The sequence below is a fragment of the Monodon monoceros genome, unplaced genomic scaffold (assembly GCF_005190385.1).
Source record: "Monodon monoceros isolate NGI ecotype Baffin Bay Population unplaced genomic scaffold, NGI_Narwhal_1 Super_Scaffold_7, whole genome shotgun sequence".
In the NCBI taxonomy this organism is placed as follows: Eukaryota; Metazoa; Chordata; class Mammalia; order Artiodactyla; family Monodontidae; genus Monodon; species Monodon monoceros.
Genome location: NW_021703784.1, coordinates 1,936,943 through 1,953,687, shown reverse-complemented (window position 1 = coordinate 1,953,687; position 16,745 = coordinate 1,936,943). Strand labels below are relative to the sequence as shown.

General features: G+C 42.4%; 1 protein-coding gene across 3 annotated transcripts in view; it reads right to left on the bottom strand.

The window, feature by feature from the left end:
• Positions 1 to 16,745, bottom strand: part of OPCML (opioid binding protein/cell adhesion molecule like) — a 1,074,524-nt gene that overhangs the window by 93,301 nt on the left and 964,478 nt on the right. For all 3 annotated transcript variants that reach the window (XM_029208254.1, XM_029208252.1, XM_029208253.1), the window contains one exon: positions 11,864 to 11,989. In XM_029208254.1, the coding sequence (XP_029064087.1) occupies positions 11,864 to 11,989 (126 nt within the window). The remainder of the gene's footprint in view (positions 1 to 11,863; positions 11,990 to 16,745) is intronic.

Below are 16,745 nucleotides of genomic sequence, written 5' to 3'. Positions count from 1 at the left end.
TACGTGAGCATGGAGCCAGGCTGCTTATTTTCTATTGAAGCCTACGATTTTGTTCAGAAGCAAAAGTCACTGTGGACCCACTGCTGAGGCCAATTAGATCTACAGTACTTGTAAAGCTGGTCTAAATTTTATCAGTGTCCAACTGATTTCAATGGCATAATCTGACATCGCAATAGCAAAGAGAAAGCTTTACAACAGAAGGCAGGCAGCTCTGGATGCCTTTCCAATTCTGATTTTACTTTTGAGTTAGTTGGGCTTTTCACTTGCTATGATACATGTTAATATCCCCTTTTACATTATAACCTAAAAAGCATTTGGAATAGATACTTCCAAATTCCATTCTCCCTTCCTCCACAAGGGTACATACTATTACAAACTCCTTCCTGGTTGATAGTGTGAAATTGAGACAGAGGTTTAGTGATCTGCCAGATTTACATAGATAATGAGTAGATCAGACATGCATTGTTCCTGGTTAAATCCAGACATAAGAACATCTCATTTCCAAGCCCTCTTATTCTCAACTGTCTTTGCATTTTCTAGTGACTTTAGAATAAAGACCAAATTCTGTAAAGGGCTCTGTGTGACCTGGCCCCTGGCTCCCCGACCCCAGCCCATGGTCTCTCCTGCTTTCTACACATTCAAGACATGGTTCTTTCAGGTGTACAGAAAAGTGATTCAGTTATACATACATATATATATATTTTTTTTTCTTTTCAGATTCTTTTCCCTCATAGGTTTTACAAAATATTGAGTATCCTGTGCTATACAGTAGGTCCTTGTTGGTTATCTATTTTATATATAGTAGTATGTATATATTAATCCCAAACTCCTAATTTATCCTTCCCCAGCCCTCACCCCTCCTACGGCTTTCCTCTTTGGTCAGTATTGTAAATCAACTATACTTCAATTTTTAAAAAATTGGAAAAAAAAAAAAGAATTACTTTGTCATAGGGGAAAATGCAAGTTTCTCTGAATAAGCAATTAATTTGGGTAAAATGCAACTGAAATATTTCTGATCTTTCTCTGTCATGTGAAAATAAACTTAAAATGATTTTTCCTCTAATAAAACAAAAATTGACTTAGAAAAAAAAGATGCAGTTCTTTTTTTTCTTGAGGAAGCACACACCCCCTCACCGCAGGGCATTTGCACATGCTATTTCCCCTCACCTGGAAGGTTTCCACATAACCTGGCCCCAGCACATGACCATATCCCCATCCCTGTCCCTACTAAACTCCTGTTCATCTTTTTTTTTTTTTCTTTTTTCTTTTTCCTGCTGCGCCACATGGCTTGTGGGGTCTTAGTTTCCTGACCAGGGATCAAAGTTGGGCCCCCAGCAGTGGAAGCACAGGTCCTACCTCTGGACCGCCAGAGAAGTCCCTCCTGTTCATCTACTATGTCAGTTAAAGCATCACTGTCTCAGGAAAGGCTTACCCTTGTCTAGCTCATGCTGCCCGGCCACCCATCCTTATAGCAGTAACCACACTCAGAAATTACATATTCTTGGTGATCTGAATAATGACTATCTCCCTGACTAGACTATAAGCTCCATAAGGGCAAGAATCCTGTCTGTTTTACACACCATGGTTGCTACAGAGGCAAGCAAATATTCTTGATGCATCGAAGGAATGAATGAATTAATGCAAAAGAGAGAAATGTCAACACCATCTTACAACAAACATCAGGTAGCATTTCCAATTCCAACTTTACATTTGAGTTAGTTGCGCTTTTCACTTGGTATAGGACATGTTAATATCCATTCTTATTTTTACTATCTAAAAAGCCGAGGGAAGAAGCTAAGTTTCCTTCAGGGCAGCCCTAATTTCCAGCTGCCCCATTTCTGATATACATGGTTGATCAACTCTGTGTAAGGAATGTGAGTAGCATTAAGTACAGCTGCACATCAAGAATAACAGTCCAAGGGCTTTCCTGGTGGCGCAGTGGTTGGGAGTCTGCCTGCCGATGCAGGGGACACGGGTTCGTGCCCCGGTCTGGGAATTTCCCACATGCCGCGGAGCGGCTGGGCCCGTGAGCCATGGCCGCTGAGCCTGCGCGTCCGGAGCCTGTGCTCCGCAATGGGAGAGGCCACAGCAGTAAGAGGCCCGCATACCGCAAAAAAAAAATAAATAAATAAAAAAGCTCAAGACATCATGACTGCTTGCGCTAAGGTAAGTTATTTCGCCTGGACGCTCAGAGAGAGACCCCTGGGGGATTATTTTCTGTTTCTTAGTGAGGGCTTCTTCCCAGGGAGGAAGAGACTACCAAGGCACATAAGCCCACATTCCTAGTGTCCCAGGGTTTGATTCCCCACTTTGGAGCCAGGGTCAGGGTCATCAGCTCCATCAGCTCCACAGTGATGCTGGCTGCCTGCATCCCTCTGCCAGGATAGCTCGCTCTGCCCTCCCCCTGCTCACACAAAAGAACTTCAGCCTCCCAAAGAAGAGATTCTCAGGAATTTATGACTCAATCAACTCACCCAAAAGGAGCATAAATGGGATTAGTTTTAATATTGTTAAGTTGCAAAAATACAGGCATATGTGCATGCCAAAGCGAAAATGTACGCAAGCAAAAGAGGAAAACATATGGGCACCCATATGGTGAAAAGCGCATTGCTAGACCTTCACACACTTCTCATTTACAACAAGAACCAAAGTTAGTGAACATAAATTTGCTTTGCAAAAATATGAGAGGAACAGCTTGTTTGCCCATAACTGTTCCACTGAACAAGATATGGATAACCTTGATTTCTCATCTCAGACACCTCTTTCTCACACTCTGGGGATTAATTAGGCTCTAAACACAACTTCAGATTAGAAACAAGGATCCTGGCTGCCTCGCAGGGAGACAAAGAAGTAGGAGCAGGAGTGGGTGAGGCAGCGGGTCAACTAATAGGCAATTCCTGTTAGTGGCCGGAACTCGCACCTGGGATGGCTTAGAAGAGAAATGAGGTTGGTAGGTCTCAGTGGGTTTATTTTAATTGAAGCAGAGTAACAACAGAGACCTGCCGCAGACAATGGCAGGGAAGTGTTTTTCACTTGGAGGCTTTTTTCTTAGCATAGTACTGAGTGGTGGCTAGAAACTGTCCAGACACAGGAAGGTAGGTGTGGAATTAGAGAGGAGAATGTAAGCGCATGGGCACCCTTGGGTGCCCCAGATAACAAGTAGAATTTGATAAAATATATCACCTTATATTGTACCTGTTCCACCCTCAAGGGATGGGAGCCATCTTTGTACAGCGGACAGAACTCGAGACTTGAAAAACAGGGATGAGGGTCCTTCCACAGGTCCTTTCACAGTAACCTTAGTTACTGTGAGTCATTCGCCATTAACTTTTTCAAGTCTGTTTCTTTGCCTGGGAAATAGGTAGAATATTTCTTCTTGGATCTATTTAGAAAGTTGCTGTAAAGTCACTTGAAATGATGCGTGTGAAAATATTTCATAAACAGTACATCTTTACGTAAGCATGTTATTAGTGGAAACCTAGAGGTTCATTTTATTTATGATTCCTAGTTTGAACTTTTTATTTTGAAATAATTATTGATTCCCAAGAAGTTGCAAAAATAGTAGAGAGGGGTCCCGTGTACTCCTCATCCCCAGCTCTCCCAGTGGCCGGCATCTCACGTGACTAAAGCACATTATCAAAACCAGGTAACTGATACGGGCACGAAGCAACTAACCACATGGTGGGGATTAGATCCCACCAGTTTTTGCATGTACTCATTTTTTTTTTTCAGTACGTGGGGCTCTCACTGTTGTGGCCTCTCCCGTTGCGGAGCACAGGCTCCGGACGCAGAGGCCATGGCTCACGGGCCCAGCCGCTCCGCGGCACGTGGGATCCTCCCGGACCAGGGCACGGACCTGCGTCCCCTGCATCGGCAGGCGGACTCTCAACCAGTGCGCCACCAGGGAAGCCCCATGTACTCATTTTTTATGTCTTTGTGTAGAGTTCTAACACTTCATCACACATGATCAATTCATCTAACTACCACAATAATCAAGACATGGAGCCAGTCTTTCACTGCAAAGCAACTGCTTTGTGCAGCCCCTTCCCCCCCCCCCCCCCCCCCCGCCCCAACTGCTGGCAATCACTGATACGCTGTGCATCTTCGCAATTTTCCCATTTGGGGAATGTTATAAACGTGGAATCATACAGTATCCCCACCCTTTGAGACTGACTCTTTGCATTTGTATAATGCCCTAAGGCCCACCCAGGATGTCGAGTGCCCCAACAGTTCACTTCTTTTTATTTCTGAAATGCATTTCAAGGTGTAGATGTGACATAGTTTGTCTAACAAGTCACCCCTTGGACTGTTTCCAAGTTTGTCTATTACAAATAAAACTGCTATGTCATTCTGAATTTTTTAGACGTACCAGAGAGGTACTGAATCACTAATGAATGACCCAAGACGTTGAGGAACAAGAGACAAAGACACAGATAGGAATAAGCATAATGACGGGCATAATAATACATAAAAAGAAAAGCACAATTATAAATATTAGCACTTTCCTTTCAGGGCTGCTGGGACATTAAATTAGTTAAAACATGTAAAGTGTATAACAGGTCTTGACACGCAATAAGCATGATGCTAACATAATGAGTTCTCAGGCTGACTATAAGCTACAAGGATTCTGAGAAGTAATTTAATTAAAACATGGCACAACAGCAATTTAGAAAACTGCTGGGCAACTCATATATGTGTGTCCAGTGCAATTACAAGCCTTCCATTCATTTTTTCTTTTGGTCCTTATAATATCTGAGGAAGTTGGCATAAACAGCCCCATTTTGCAGTCCAGGAGATTGGGGATCCTGGAGATGACATGATTTTTCTACAGTCACTCAGATTGTCAAGGCTCAGGCCAGATTTCAATCCCAGGTCGTAAGGACCTGAAGTCTAGTTCCATCTAGAAGCTAACCCTGCCAGCCATGAGGAATCGACACCTTCATATGAGGGAGAGGTAGCGCTTCTTTTATTTGTAATGTTAAGGACCTGGCAATTTCTTTTAAGACTTTCCTCTCAAGAATTTCTAGCATGAAAAATAAGAGCTGCGGTAGAAGCATTCTGGGACTAGTACATCTCCTAACCTCAATACCTAGCACAGTGAACAGGAGAGAAAGACCTGCTCAGCTAGGTCAGAACCAAGGATGATGATTTTGCTGGAGTTATCCCTCTTCTCTTATATGGAATTCACTGGTCTAGCAACCTCATACATCTAGAACAAAGCTGCCCACACTCCCCCCAGCATATGTGCCACTTACCACTTATTCTTGAAAGCTCACGGCCTTTCCTCAGAGAAGGCTCTCCCCCATACTACGTTCTTACTTAGGACGCATCACCTTGGTTATATGGATTGTTGCTCACGACAAATTAGAAGTAGATAGAAGAAACACAAGTAGATAGAAGCTGCTAAAAGGCACACGTGGTCTTTAGGAAGCATTGACAATCCTCCGATTTGAGAGAAGGAAGAAAAGATAGAGGAACTATAAAAAACTGAAACAAGAATTTGAGCAGTGTTTTAGGCCATGTTCTTTGTTATCCAGACCTCAAACAGTGAGATACAAACAACTGGTATGCACGATGTTGATATTACATTTTAAAAATGAGGCCAAATGCCATCCACTCTCCTCAAGGCAACAGAGATGAGCGTAATCCATTTTTAAACTGTTTCCATTAAAGATGACTCAAGTCAATGCATAAAGGAATCAGCTTCGGTTACCTGGAAAATTCACTTCTGTGAAATAACTCATTCTCTTGCTCCCTGAGGTATTACTGTATAGGAGTCGATTGTAGCAGCAACTCACTCACAGGTGAGTAGCTGTCATCTTAAAAACTCCATGGAGAGGAAACAGGAAAGAAGACTTTATTATTCTCCCCAAACATCTGGTCTTTCCAAATATGTCATTGGAAACGGGGCCAGGTGTGCAAGCACTGCAGTGGATTATTACGACGCCTTAAGAAGGAAAGAAGACCCTCCTTCCAACCCAACGGCCTGGGCTGTGTCCTCCGCTACTCCCTCTTCCAACATGGTTTTCACATTATTCATACTTTTGCATTCAACGAATGCTGCCCCAGAGCTGCTTCTCCTGTCTTTCAGGAAGGGAAGAGAAAATCATTCTTGGAACACCTGTGTCACAGTGTATCCCAAACACGCTGGCTCCTTGCCAGTCCACTTTGGCTGCCTGTGTGGGGACTGCCCACTTTTCCCTGGCCTGGGGTTCCATCATGATCCTAGCTAAGCTGTAGGTCAGGCAGAGCAGATCCTATGTGTGAAGTCTACTAAACAAGAGCCACGCTCTCCAGCAAATCCATATGAATATATATACATATACTTAAAAAAGCCCATCATCTGTGGCTGAAAATAAATTAGATGTAACTTTTTATATCTAAAGCTCAAGAATAGATGCTTGGTCAAATGCAAACCCCCCCCCCCGAATGTGTGTGTGCTCAGCACTTTGCTTTGAGATATTCCCAGTGTTAATAATCACGATCCTGTAAAAACCTCCAGCTTTCCTCACTGAGGCAGATGTGCTGTGGGGATGCCTGCCTAGCTTCCGGGAATCCTGGTGCACCTGTCAGTACTGCAAAGGGAACTGGGGGTCAGAGGCCTCCAGCTGCACATCTAGTCTGGACAGAAACACTAGGAGTCTTTATACCCACCTCTGGAGTCACAGTGATTTTTTTGTTCAAAACTTTCACCCTGCTTTCATAAGAAGGACTTGCTTGGGATCTGCTTGTTTGTTTTCTTTTTTGTTTTTTTTTTTTTTTTTTTTGCCGTACGTGGGCCTCTCACTGTTGTGGCCTCTCCCATTGCGGAGCACAGGCTCCGGACGTGCAGGCTCAGCGGCCATGGCTCACGGGCCCAGCCACTCCGCAGCACGTGGGATCCTCCTGGACCGGGGCACGAACCCGTGTCCCCTGAATCGGCAGGCGGACTCGCAACCACTGCGCCACCAGGGAAGCCCTTCTTTGCTTTTTTAAATTGAAGTATAGTTGATTTACAATGTTGTTTGTTTTTAAGAGGAAATAAAAACCTAAAGATACCTAAAAAACCAAGTTACTTCAAGGGGGCTCCAAGGAAAGTGGCAAGGATGGGACTACTGACATCATGGAAATCGGAAAATGCCCTCAGGGCTCCCTTCCCTGCCTACCCTCAGCTCCAATCAGTTTTTAACATTTTACCATGACCTAAAATGCTTCCTTTTTCAACTACCATTTCAGCCATAGATCGTATTCCTGTTTTGTTTTTTCTTTAGAGCTGCATTTTTTCCTTCATTATGTCTATGTACTTTTTGTATTTCAGAGATTCCTCATTGTTTCTGATCCACAAACGATTACTATTTTCTAGTGCGATCATGGATTTATGAGTTCATTTGTCTTTACCTCTCTCTATAATTTATAGAAATTGTCATCTGCTTAGTCTGTCATTTTAAACCATAACCACTATTCTTAATCTTTAATAATCTGCCCATTAAAATATTCTTTTTCTAAATGGAAACTTGTTTATTCATTCCTGCTATATAGATCCCCAAATTTAAACAATAGTTTTCAAACGTTGCATTAACATTATCAGAACACAGCTGTCTAGGGGGCTATGTTCTCTGATGTAATTTTGTTGGAATTTCAAAGGAAATGTCATTACAACTTCTATTTCTTACTCTTGCTTGCTGAACTAAACAGTCAATTGTTTTAAAAATGCTATTTGTTGTTCAAGTTATATTGGCTGCTCTTCTAAACCTCTGAAAGCAACTTCCCAAAGTCGCCCCAACTCCAAGTGAGAAGGTGTGTCCTTCTAAAAATAAATATTAGTGGTCACCCTGCAGGTACAAATTTTAAACGTGCAAATCCTCCAGGTTCTAGTGCTTTTCAAACTCGGGAAATGATGCTTTGAGTTTAAATGTTTAAATGTCACTGAGAGGCCGGGGAAGAAAGACAAAAGGGGAAATCAGAGATGGCAAAGTGAAGGCCAGAGCGATGAAAACACAAACGGGAACTTGAAAGCTGAACACAGGCTGGGAGACTTAAAGAGGAGAGAGGGATGTCAATTTGGGAATTTTTTTGAGGCTGCATTGCAACTATTATGTTATATAAAAGATTAGGAATATGTCTGAATCTTTCTTATTTTAAGAGGGAACCCTTACCATGGAACCATTATAAAGAATTGCTTTAAAACAGTTCCACAAAGTCAAAGCACCTTCCAAAAGATTCCTAGGCTGAGAAAACTATGTGTTTAGGATCACATAAATGCACTGAAATTAGTCTGATGGTTAGACATATTTCTGTGTATAATGTAAATCAAAATCCCCCCTGACTTTAAGCAAAATTTCCACGGATGGAGCTTGTATCTTTGGGAACACAAGCTACTGCTGTGTTTATATTAAAGTTGAGCTTTGTGATATCTCTTATGCCTCTTTTAATATTCTTGTTAATATTACTTTATAATATTGACATTTTGGATTTCAAACCTGAGGTCTTTACACAAAGGATGTCTGGTGGATTTATTATCATTATCTTTCCCTGTAACAAGGCAGGGGCTGAAATATGTATTCTCAATGTACATAGGGAACATGAGATAGTGAAAGTTTGAATAATGCTCCTAGTAGCAAATCCAGTCTTTCATTTGGTGAATGCTTCTCACATAATTAATGTTCCAAATTAGGGGCACATTTTCAGGTCATTATTTCCTATATCTCTGTAGGTATAGTTTTCAAATTTTATTGAGATTTAATTCAAAGACAACAAAATGCACCCATATGTAGTGTAGCGTTGATTAGTTTTCACTAATTTAAGCACCAATATAACGACCACGGTGCTCAAGATTTCCATCACCCCAAAAAGTCCCTTGTACCCTTTGTAGTCAATTATCCAAAAACCCCAACCCTATGTAACTACTGACTTGATTTTAGTCACTCTAGATTAGTTTTCGCCTGTTGTCGAATTTCATATAAATGAAATCATAAAGTACCTGTTTTCTTTTTTTTCCGCTTCTCTTATTCAGCAGAATGCTTTTGAGATTCATCCATTTTGTTACATGTATCAGTGGTTTGTTCTTTTTAATTTCTGAGAAACCATCTGTTGCTTAAATTTACCACAATTAGCTATTTACCTGTTGAGGGTTTTGGTTTATTTATAGTTTGAGGCTATCATAAATGAAGCTGCTATGAACATCTGTGTACAATGTATATCTGTGGACATATGTTTTCATTTATCTTCGGTAAATTCCTAGAAGTGGAACTGCTGGGTCATATGCTGAGTGTATGTTTAACTTTATTAACAAAGTGTTAAACTGTTTTCCATAGTACTTATACTGAAAGCAACACTTTTGCCCCTTTCCTGTTTGTCCATTTCTGTTCCCCTCTAACCTTAAAAGACCCTAATTACAGGAATGAGATCACTAGGCAATTTAAACTGACTCCTGACCTATGCTCTCCTGAATGCACACCACGCCTAGTCTAACCTGTTGGTTCTTTTCCTAGATAAAAAGAAGTAAGACTAGCTCTTTACCCCAATAGCCCCCCCCCAAGCAACCCTGAAGGCAGATGACATCTGAAGAGAGAGTCAGCCAGTCTGCATGCAACGGAGAATGATGCAGAACCCAACCTCCTGCCTAAATGATTCACTGAGATTCTTCCCCCCTTTTTCCCTTTAAAAACTGTCCTGGCTGAGCAGAATCTTCAGAGTTGGTCTTTGGACATGAGTCCACCATCTCCCTAGATTGCTGGCTTTCACGATTAAAGCACCTTTCCTTTCTACTGACACTTGCCTCTCGAATTATTAGCTTTTGAGTGGCAAGCTACTGAAACTAAGTTCAGTGACAGTACCATTTTGTGGTCCCACAGTTAATGTGTAAGAGTTTCGGTTGCTTCACATCCTCATCAACACTTGATATTGTCAGTCTTTTAAGTTTTTGTCATTCCAGTAGTTGTGTAGTGGAATCTTATTACAGTTTAATTTTCATTTCTATGATAGATATGTTGAGCATATTTTCATGTTCTTATTCCATTCATATATATATTTTGTGTGAATTGTCTTTTTCGGTGTTTGGCTCATTTCAAGGTAGGTGGTTAGAATTATGTTGTAAGGATTCTTCATACAGCACAGATGTAAATTCTTTGTCAGGTATATGGATGGCGAATGTTTGCTCCCAATCTGTGGCTTGTCTTTTCATTTACTATTAATGGTATTTTCAATATTGATGAGGCCAGTTATGGGTTGAATTTCATCCTCCACCCCCACGCCCCCAAAAGATACCTGGAAGTTCTAACCCCAGTGCTTCAGAATGTGACCTTATTTGGACATAGGGTCTTTATAGAGGTAATTAAGGTAACATAAGGTCATAAATGTGGGCTCCAATCCAATGTGTTTGCTACCCTTATAACAAGGGAAAATTTGACACAGAGAGATGCACACAGGAAGAAGGCCATGTGACAATGAAGGCAGGGATTGGGGTGATGCACCTATAAGCCAGGAAACACCAGCAGAAGCTAGGGGAGAGGCCTGGAACAGAGTTTCCCTCACTGGTCTCAAAAGGAACCAATCCTGGGCTTCCCTGGTGGCGCAGTGGTTGAGAGTCTGCCTGCTAATGCGGGGGACACGGGTTCGAGCTCTGGTCTGGGAGGATCCCACATGCCGCGGAGCGACTGGGCCCGTGAGCCACAACTACTGAGCCTGCGCGTCTGGAGCCTGTGCTCCGCAGCAAGAGAGGCCCGCGTACCGCAATGAAGAGTGGTCCCCGCTTGCCACAACTAGAGAAAGCCCTCGCACAGAAATGAAGACGCAACACAGCAAAAATAAATAATGAAGAAATTAATAAACTTCTACCTCCAACATCTTCTTAAAAAAAAAAAAAAAGGCACCAATCCTGCCTACACCTTGATCATGGATGGGCACCTAGCAGCCAGAGCAATAAGAAAATACATTTCTGTTGTTTAATCCATGAGGTCTGTAGTACTTTGTTATGGCAATCACAGGAAAATAATACAAAAGCAAAGTTATCATTTTTCTCTTATGCTTAGAGCTTTTAGTGAACTAGCAAGTCCTTGTCTAGCTCAACATTACTAAGATTTATTCCTAGTTTTCCTCTAGATTTATATTATTTTATATATCACACACAGGCATACTCCACACATTTTCCTTTTCACTGGGTTTCATGTTTATATTTTCTAATGCCTGAGAAAGCACTTGTTTCTTGTATAATTTATAGAAGTAATCGGTTTCTGTTAACAGGGTAAATACATCAGGTGGCTCTTTGCCCATCTCTCAAGTTCAACTTAGAGTAAGTTTTATTTCCAAAGGGATAAGGTCCACTGTCCTTTTGGTTCCCTTCCTATTAAGTTGGAGATGATCATAACTAATGTTTTAATACCAATCACTGAGCGCCCAGCACAGGCACTTGACCATTTCCAGCATCCTTCTTCCACTCTGGGTAAGTGTCCTGAAAGCACTGAGAAGGAGGAGATCCTTTTTCTCCTGGATGCACAAAATAACACCAACATTTTCAGTGCACAGTCTAGCTTTCTAGCCCTCTACTTCAAGAAAGGACAGACAACCCACTGACCCATGCATCCCCACCTCGAGACATTAGTATCTTTGTTGGAAGTTATTCTTATGGTATCTCTGTCCTTCATAGCTGGGAAAACACAAGTCTTCTAAGGTCATAAAAAGGACAGAGAAAATAACTCAGTAAATGTTCTCTACAAACCCTTCTTTAGAACGGAATACCTGGGGACTGATGCATGTAATCTATTTGTTCTTCCATCACTATGTTACAAATACAGCATTGCTTTCTGAGTCTTGAACTTTTGTTGTGCATTAGAAGCAAGTCTTCAATATACCAACTCTGAAAACTTCCTCCAAGTAAACGACTTACCCTTGACTGACAGGTGTCTCCATGTCACCGTTGGTTCAGGTCTGCCGATAGCAAGACACAGCAGGGTCACACTACTCCCCTCATTCACGGTGACGTCTGAGGAGATATTCATGATCTGGGGAGGAACTGTAAGGAGACAGAGGGGAAAAGAAATACATGAGAACGATTCTTGGCACAAAAGGAGGTGTTAGCCTATAAATATTCATACAGCATGTTTTTAAAAATAAATATTATTCTCAATAATAAATTTTAGAGTTTTATGCTTGATTCGCCAAGGATGTGACCATTAACACAACATGTACAGGGCACTCATGGAAGCAGCTCTACATAATGTCTGGATGTACCAGGATGCAGGTGTGTGGGGGGGGTTCTGGGGAAACAGTAACTGAAGAGACAGGCATTACTGATGGTTGATGGAAAAGCAGAACCAAAGGGAAAATACAAAGTTTTCTAAGAGTTCCTATCGGACCTGTGTGTTCATTCCTTTTAGCGGAACCCCTGGCTTATGCAGGAACCACACACGTAATCCCCAGCTCAGCCTTTGTTTCCAGTGACTCATTCACAAAGCCTCAACCGCACTGGATTAGTTACCATTTCCTGAGCACTCCAGACTATTGAATTCTTTGACCTCACACAGGTTGTGCGGTCCGAGAATTATTTTCTTTCACATTTCTTTTCCTGGAAATCACATTTCTTTTCCTGGAAGTTCTTGCTCCTTCCTTAAAATGTATCCTTTAAAACTCAGGTGAATTTTCACTGACTCTCGACTCAGCATTAATTGCTTTCTCCCCTAGACCCCACCAGCAACAGTAGCCCCGGCTACCACTGTTACGCTAAGATCACATTATACAACTCATTTGTAATGGTATCGTGTCCGAGCAGTTAGGAGCAGAGCTCTGGAGCCCAGCTCCTCACCTGCTGAGTGACCTGGGCAAGGTGAATTGTCTTCATCTCTTCAGGCTTTGCTTTCCTCACCTGTGAAACAGATGACAGCAGTAGCTAAACTCTCGTTATGAGGTTTCAATTAAACAATGGCTGACCAGGGCACCTGGTAGAAAGGAAGCAATCACTGGTAGCTGCTAAGATGACAGTGGTGATAAGGATGGCAACAGCAATGATGCCATCTTTCGGAACAGACTGTTGTCCTCTCGTGGGCCAGGTCCACGTCCATTTACCTGTCAGCATCACAAAGGCTGACATGACCCCTGGTCTTGCTGTCTACCTTGTCCTACCTCCAGGCCTACTTTTTAATTCAATTTGAAGCTGGGCATTGGAAAATACCTAGATTCCTTCTCTAATCTTACTTCTCATCGCCCTCAACCTAGTTGGGTTTCTCACCAATTTCCACATGGTCAACCGCAACAACTTCCCACCTGGACCATCCCACCTGGTCTCTTTCCAATTTTGGATCCTCCAACCTGCCCCCTCCATGTGACCAGAGTGATCTTTTCAGGCAATAATCTCATCAAACTGTTAGCCCCGCTACTCGCTCCCTTAGCTCACCGTGCCCCCCAGGCTTAGCACAAGCCTATTTTCCCTGACCTGAGCCCTCTGCAGTCTAACCCCAACCCAGCGATAAGCCTCTTCCGCAGTGTCCTCACTAAGGCCGCTCACTGAACACTCTGGACCCAGCTCCCCTGGGAACACGGCAGAGGCACAGGCCCTTCCAAAACTTCGCTTTTCTTCTTCTTCTCTTCATTTCCTACCTGAAAAAGACACGGCTCATCTTTCAAGGGACATCAAAGGTCACCTCCCCTTTGCAGTTTTCCCTAACCTCTCCCCAAATCCTGTAAAGAGGATCTCCCCCCTCCCCACCTGGGGAGGGGTCTGAACGTGTTGTACTTACAGCTGATTATTTTATGCCTGTCTCTTTACCTAGAGAGTGAGGTGCTGGAGGAAAAGGATGGAATGACACCCACCTCTCTTTTCCTCAGTGTCTGGCACAAGGCTGACAAGGGTACCTGCTTAATTCCTCTTCGAAAGAAAGATCCAAAGAACAGATTGAACACATCCCAAAACTAAGGAGGGCAAAGCTTTTAATGGAGGATTTCTGATACCTAAAGCTTTCTTCTCAATTTTCTTTCAGATTCTCAAAACAAAAGGAAGGGTGGACAACAGAGAGAGGAGGCTCCAAGCTTCTAGTTATGCTGATTTATTCCAACTGCCAGTTTAATTATGAATTGTTAATTACCAAACAGGTAGAGCACTAGTGGATTCCAAACTACCCTGAGTCAGTGGTAGAGGAGAACTGTGACTGATGCTCGATCCAGAACTCTGCAGCCTGGAGTTTTATGCTGCTGAGATCTTAGAGGAAAGTCTTTTCAAGGAGAAGCCGTAAGTAACATGGAGAACACTTGCGATCTTAAGGGAATCCACATAAGCAAATAAATAAAAATTACCTGGCTTATAAATCTGCCACATTTTGGATTATTTCTGCATTAGGAATTGGCCTGAAATTTCTTTGCACATATTTTACCGAAATACACAGTGGGAAAAAATAGTGTACTTTCTAACTACACTGCATTCTCTTGAGAAAGCTGTACTACTCGTTTTTCAGTATTTTCCAGCTTGTTAAAAAATTGTTCTGGGCTTAGAAATGTCAATACTTTTTCTCACTTTTTTATAAAGCAACAACTTCAGTGAACCTCCCAGAATATTCTCAGAATAATGTCTGCTTTAGCCAGATGTGTTAGGCCATCTGAAGCTCTCTTTCTCTAGACCCAAGAGTCTCTCTGTTTGTAAGGTGGACACAGCTGCGGTGGGAGGGTTGGGGGCATAGCTGGTCAGTGGAGGAGAATTTAGGACATTGCAGCTTTGATGCCCAGGGACAGATTGCTCAATACGGCTCCCGATTCAGGGCTATCAGTTCCATGTATGTTATGTTTCATCGGATAGTTTAAAAGGTCCTGGATTAGGAGATATTTGTAAAATTCTATAGATATTTGAGGGACATCCTCATTCCCCAGGTGATCTGCCCCCATTAGGAGGGAGTTTCCTGGAGGGGGATAGTGCAGGTTGATGCAAACGTTTCACCAAGCCTCAGGCAGTGAACCCCTCCATCTTCTGCAGGCCCACACTGTCCTCTGTCACTTTCTCAAAGGAGGAAAGGTAAGGACAGTGTCAAAGGTGAGGGTCGCCAGTAAGACAGGAAACACAGTGACATGGGAGAAAGGAAAGTTCTTTCTGTTCTCAATTATGACATCATTATTAGTGTGTAATAGGTAATAATATGTATTACTTATTAACATATGATTTGATGACTTTCAACTTGCTTACACATGCATTATCTCATGGATTCTTCACAAATTATGAGATAAACAGAACAAATATTCTCACTATTAAAAATGAAGAAACTGAGGCATGGGGAGGGTTAAGTAAACTGCCGAAAGTCACGTGGTCAGTAAAGGGCAGAATTCTTTCCATTATATTATATCGCCTCTTTGTTTAACCTCCCATCAATGCCCTAAACACGATATTTGTGTTTGCATTTTCTGTCTCCTCTGCTTCGAAGGTCCTCCCACAGCATCTTCCCTCACGGCGATGCCACTGGTCAGCCGGCTTCCCCAGCGCAGCGCCCGCCGCTGAGTGTGGGGTGGCGCAGTCATCCTGGTTTCTCCCGCGCTGAGCTTGCCAAGGGGGGTACTCAACACTTGTAATTCATTTAAATCTGATTTGAATTTGGCAATAGCATCATGATCCTCCCCTTGTTTCTGTGATAACCTTTGAACAAAGGAGCACTTGGAAATAAATTTAAATGCTTCTACGTATTTTGACGAGAGAGCTTTGTTCAATTTTCAGACACACATCTGTGGCAAATGAGTCTACCTATCTATCTATCTATCTATCATCTATCTACCTATCTATTATCTACCTACCTACCTATCATCTATCTATCTATCGCTAGTGTTTATGAATATACAGATAAACATGAAACATGTATAACAATCTTACCAGAAATGCTGAAATTACTTAAAGAAAATGGCAGGACCCACAAGAGTCTAATTAAAGGATTACAAATAGAACAGTGTGTTCCCAGTCACATCTACAGACACTGGGGACCCTCCCCTGAAGGTCATGCATGCATCTGGTTATCTTCTCATAGACAGTGGTGGGCTATAGTGTGTCCTAACATGGCTGGGCAGATTGATCACTGCACAACTACAAGGACTTCAGATTGTGGTCATTTTAAGTATATTTTATTTTATTTATTTATTTATTTTATTTTTGGCTGTGTCAGGTCTTAGTTGTGACATGCGGGATCTTCGTTGTGGCATGTGGGCTCTTTCGTTGTGGCACACGGGCTCTTTCGTTGTGGCACACAGGCTTCTTTCTAGTTGTGGTGTGTGGGCTTCTTTCTAGTTGTGGTGCGCGGGCTCCAGAGTGTGGGCTCAGTAGTTGTGGCACACGGGCTTAGTTGTCCCATGGCATGTGGGATCTTAGTTCCCTGACCAGGGATCAAAACCGCGTCCCCTGCATTGGAATGCAGATTCTTTACCACTGGACTACCAGGGAAGTCCCAGAGTGTAGTCATTTTAGATGGATGGATGGATAGGTAGATTGATCGATCGATCGATCGATATAGACATATAGATACACATCTATACCTATACAGATATAGATATAGACATAGATAAAATATTGTCTCTCCATATACATACAGAGAGACAGACAAACACAGTTTTATCAGATTGCAATCAGTGTCTTGAGGAAGGAAGGCATCTTTGGGCTCGGGGTTGCCATGAGGTATTTACACGTTCTCTTTACCCTCAGCGTGGCCGAGGGCTCTTAAACATACCAATGTGTCTTACCCATGGCCCTTCCTCTCCAATCTCGCTGCCACTGGCTTAGTTGAGAAGCTCATCATCTCTTCCTCGGAATATTA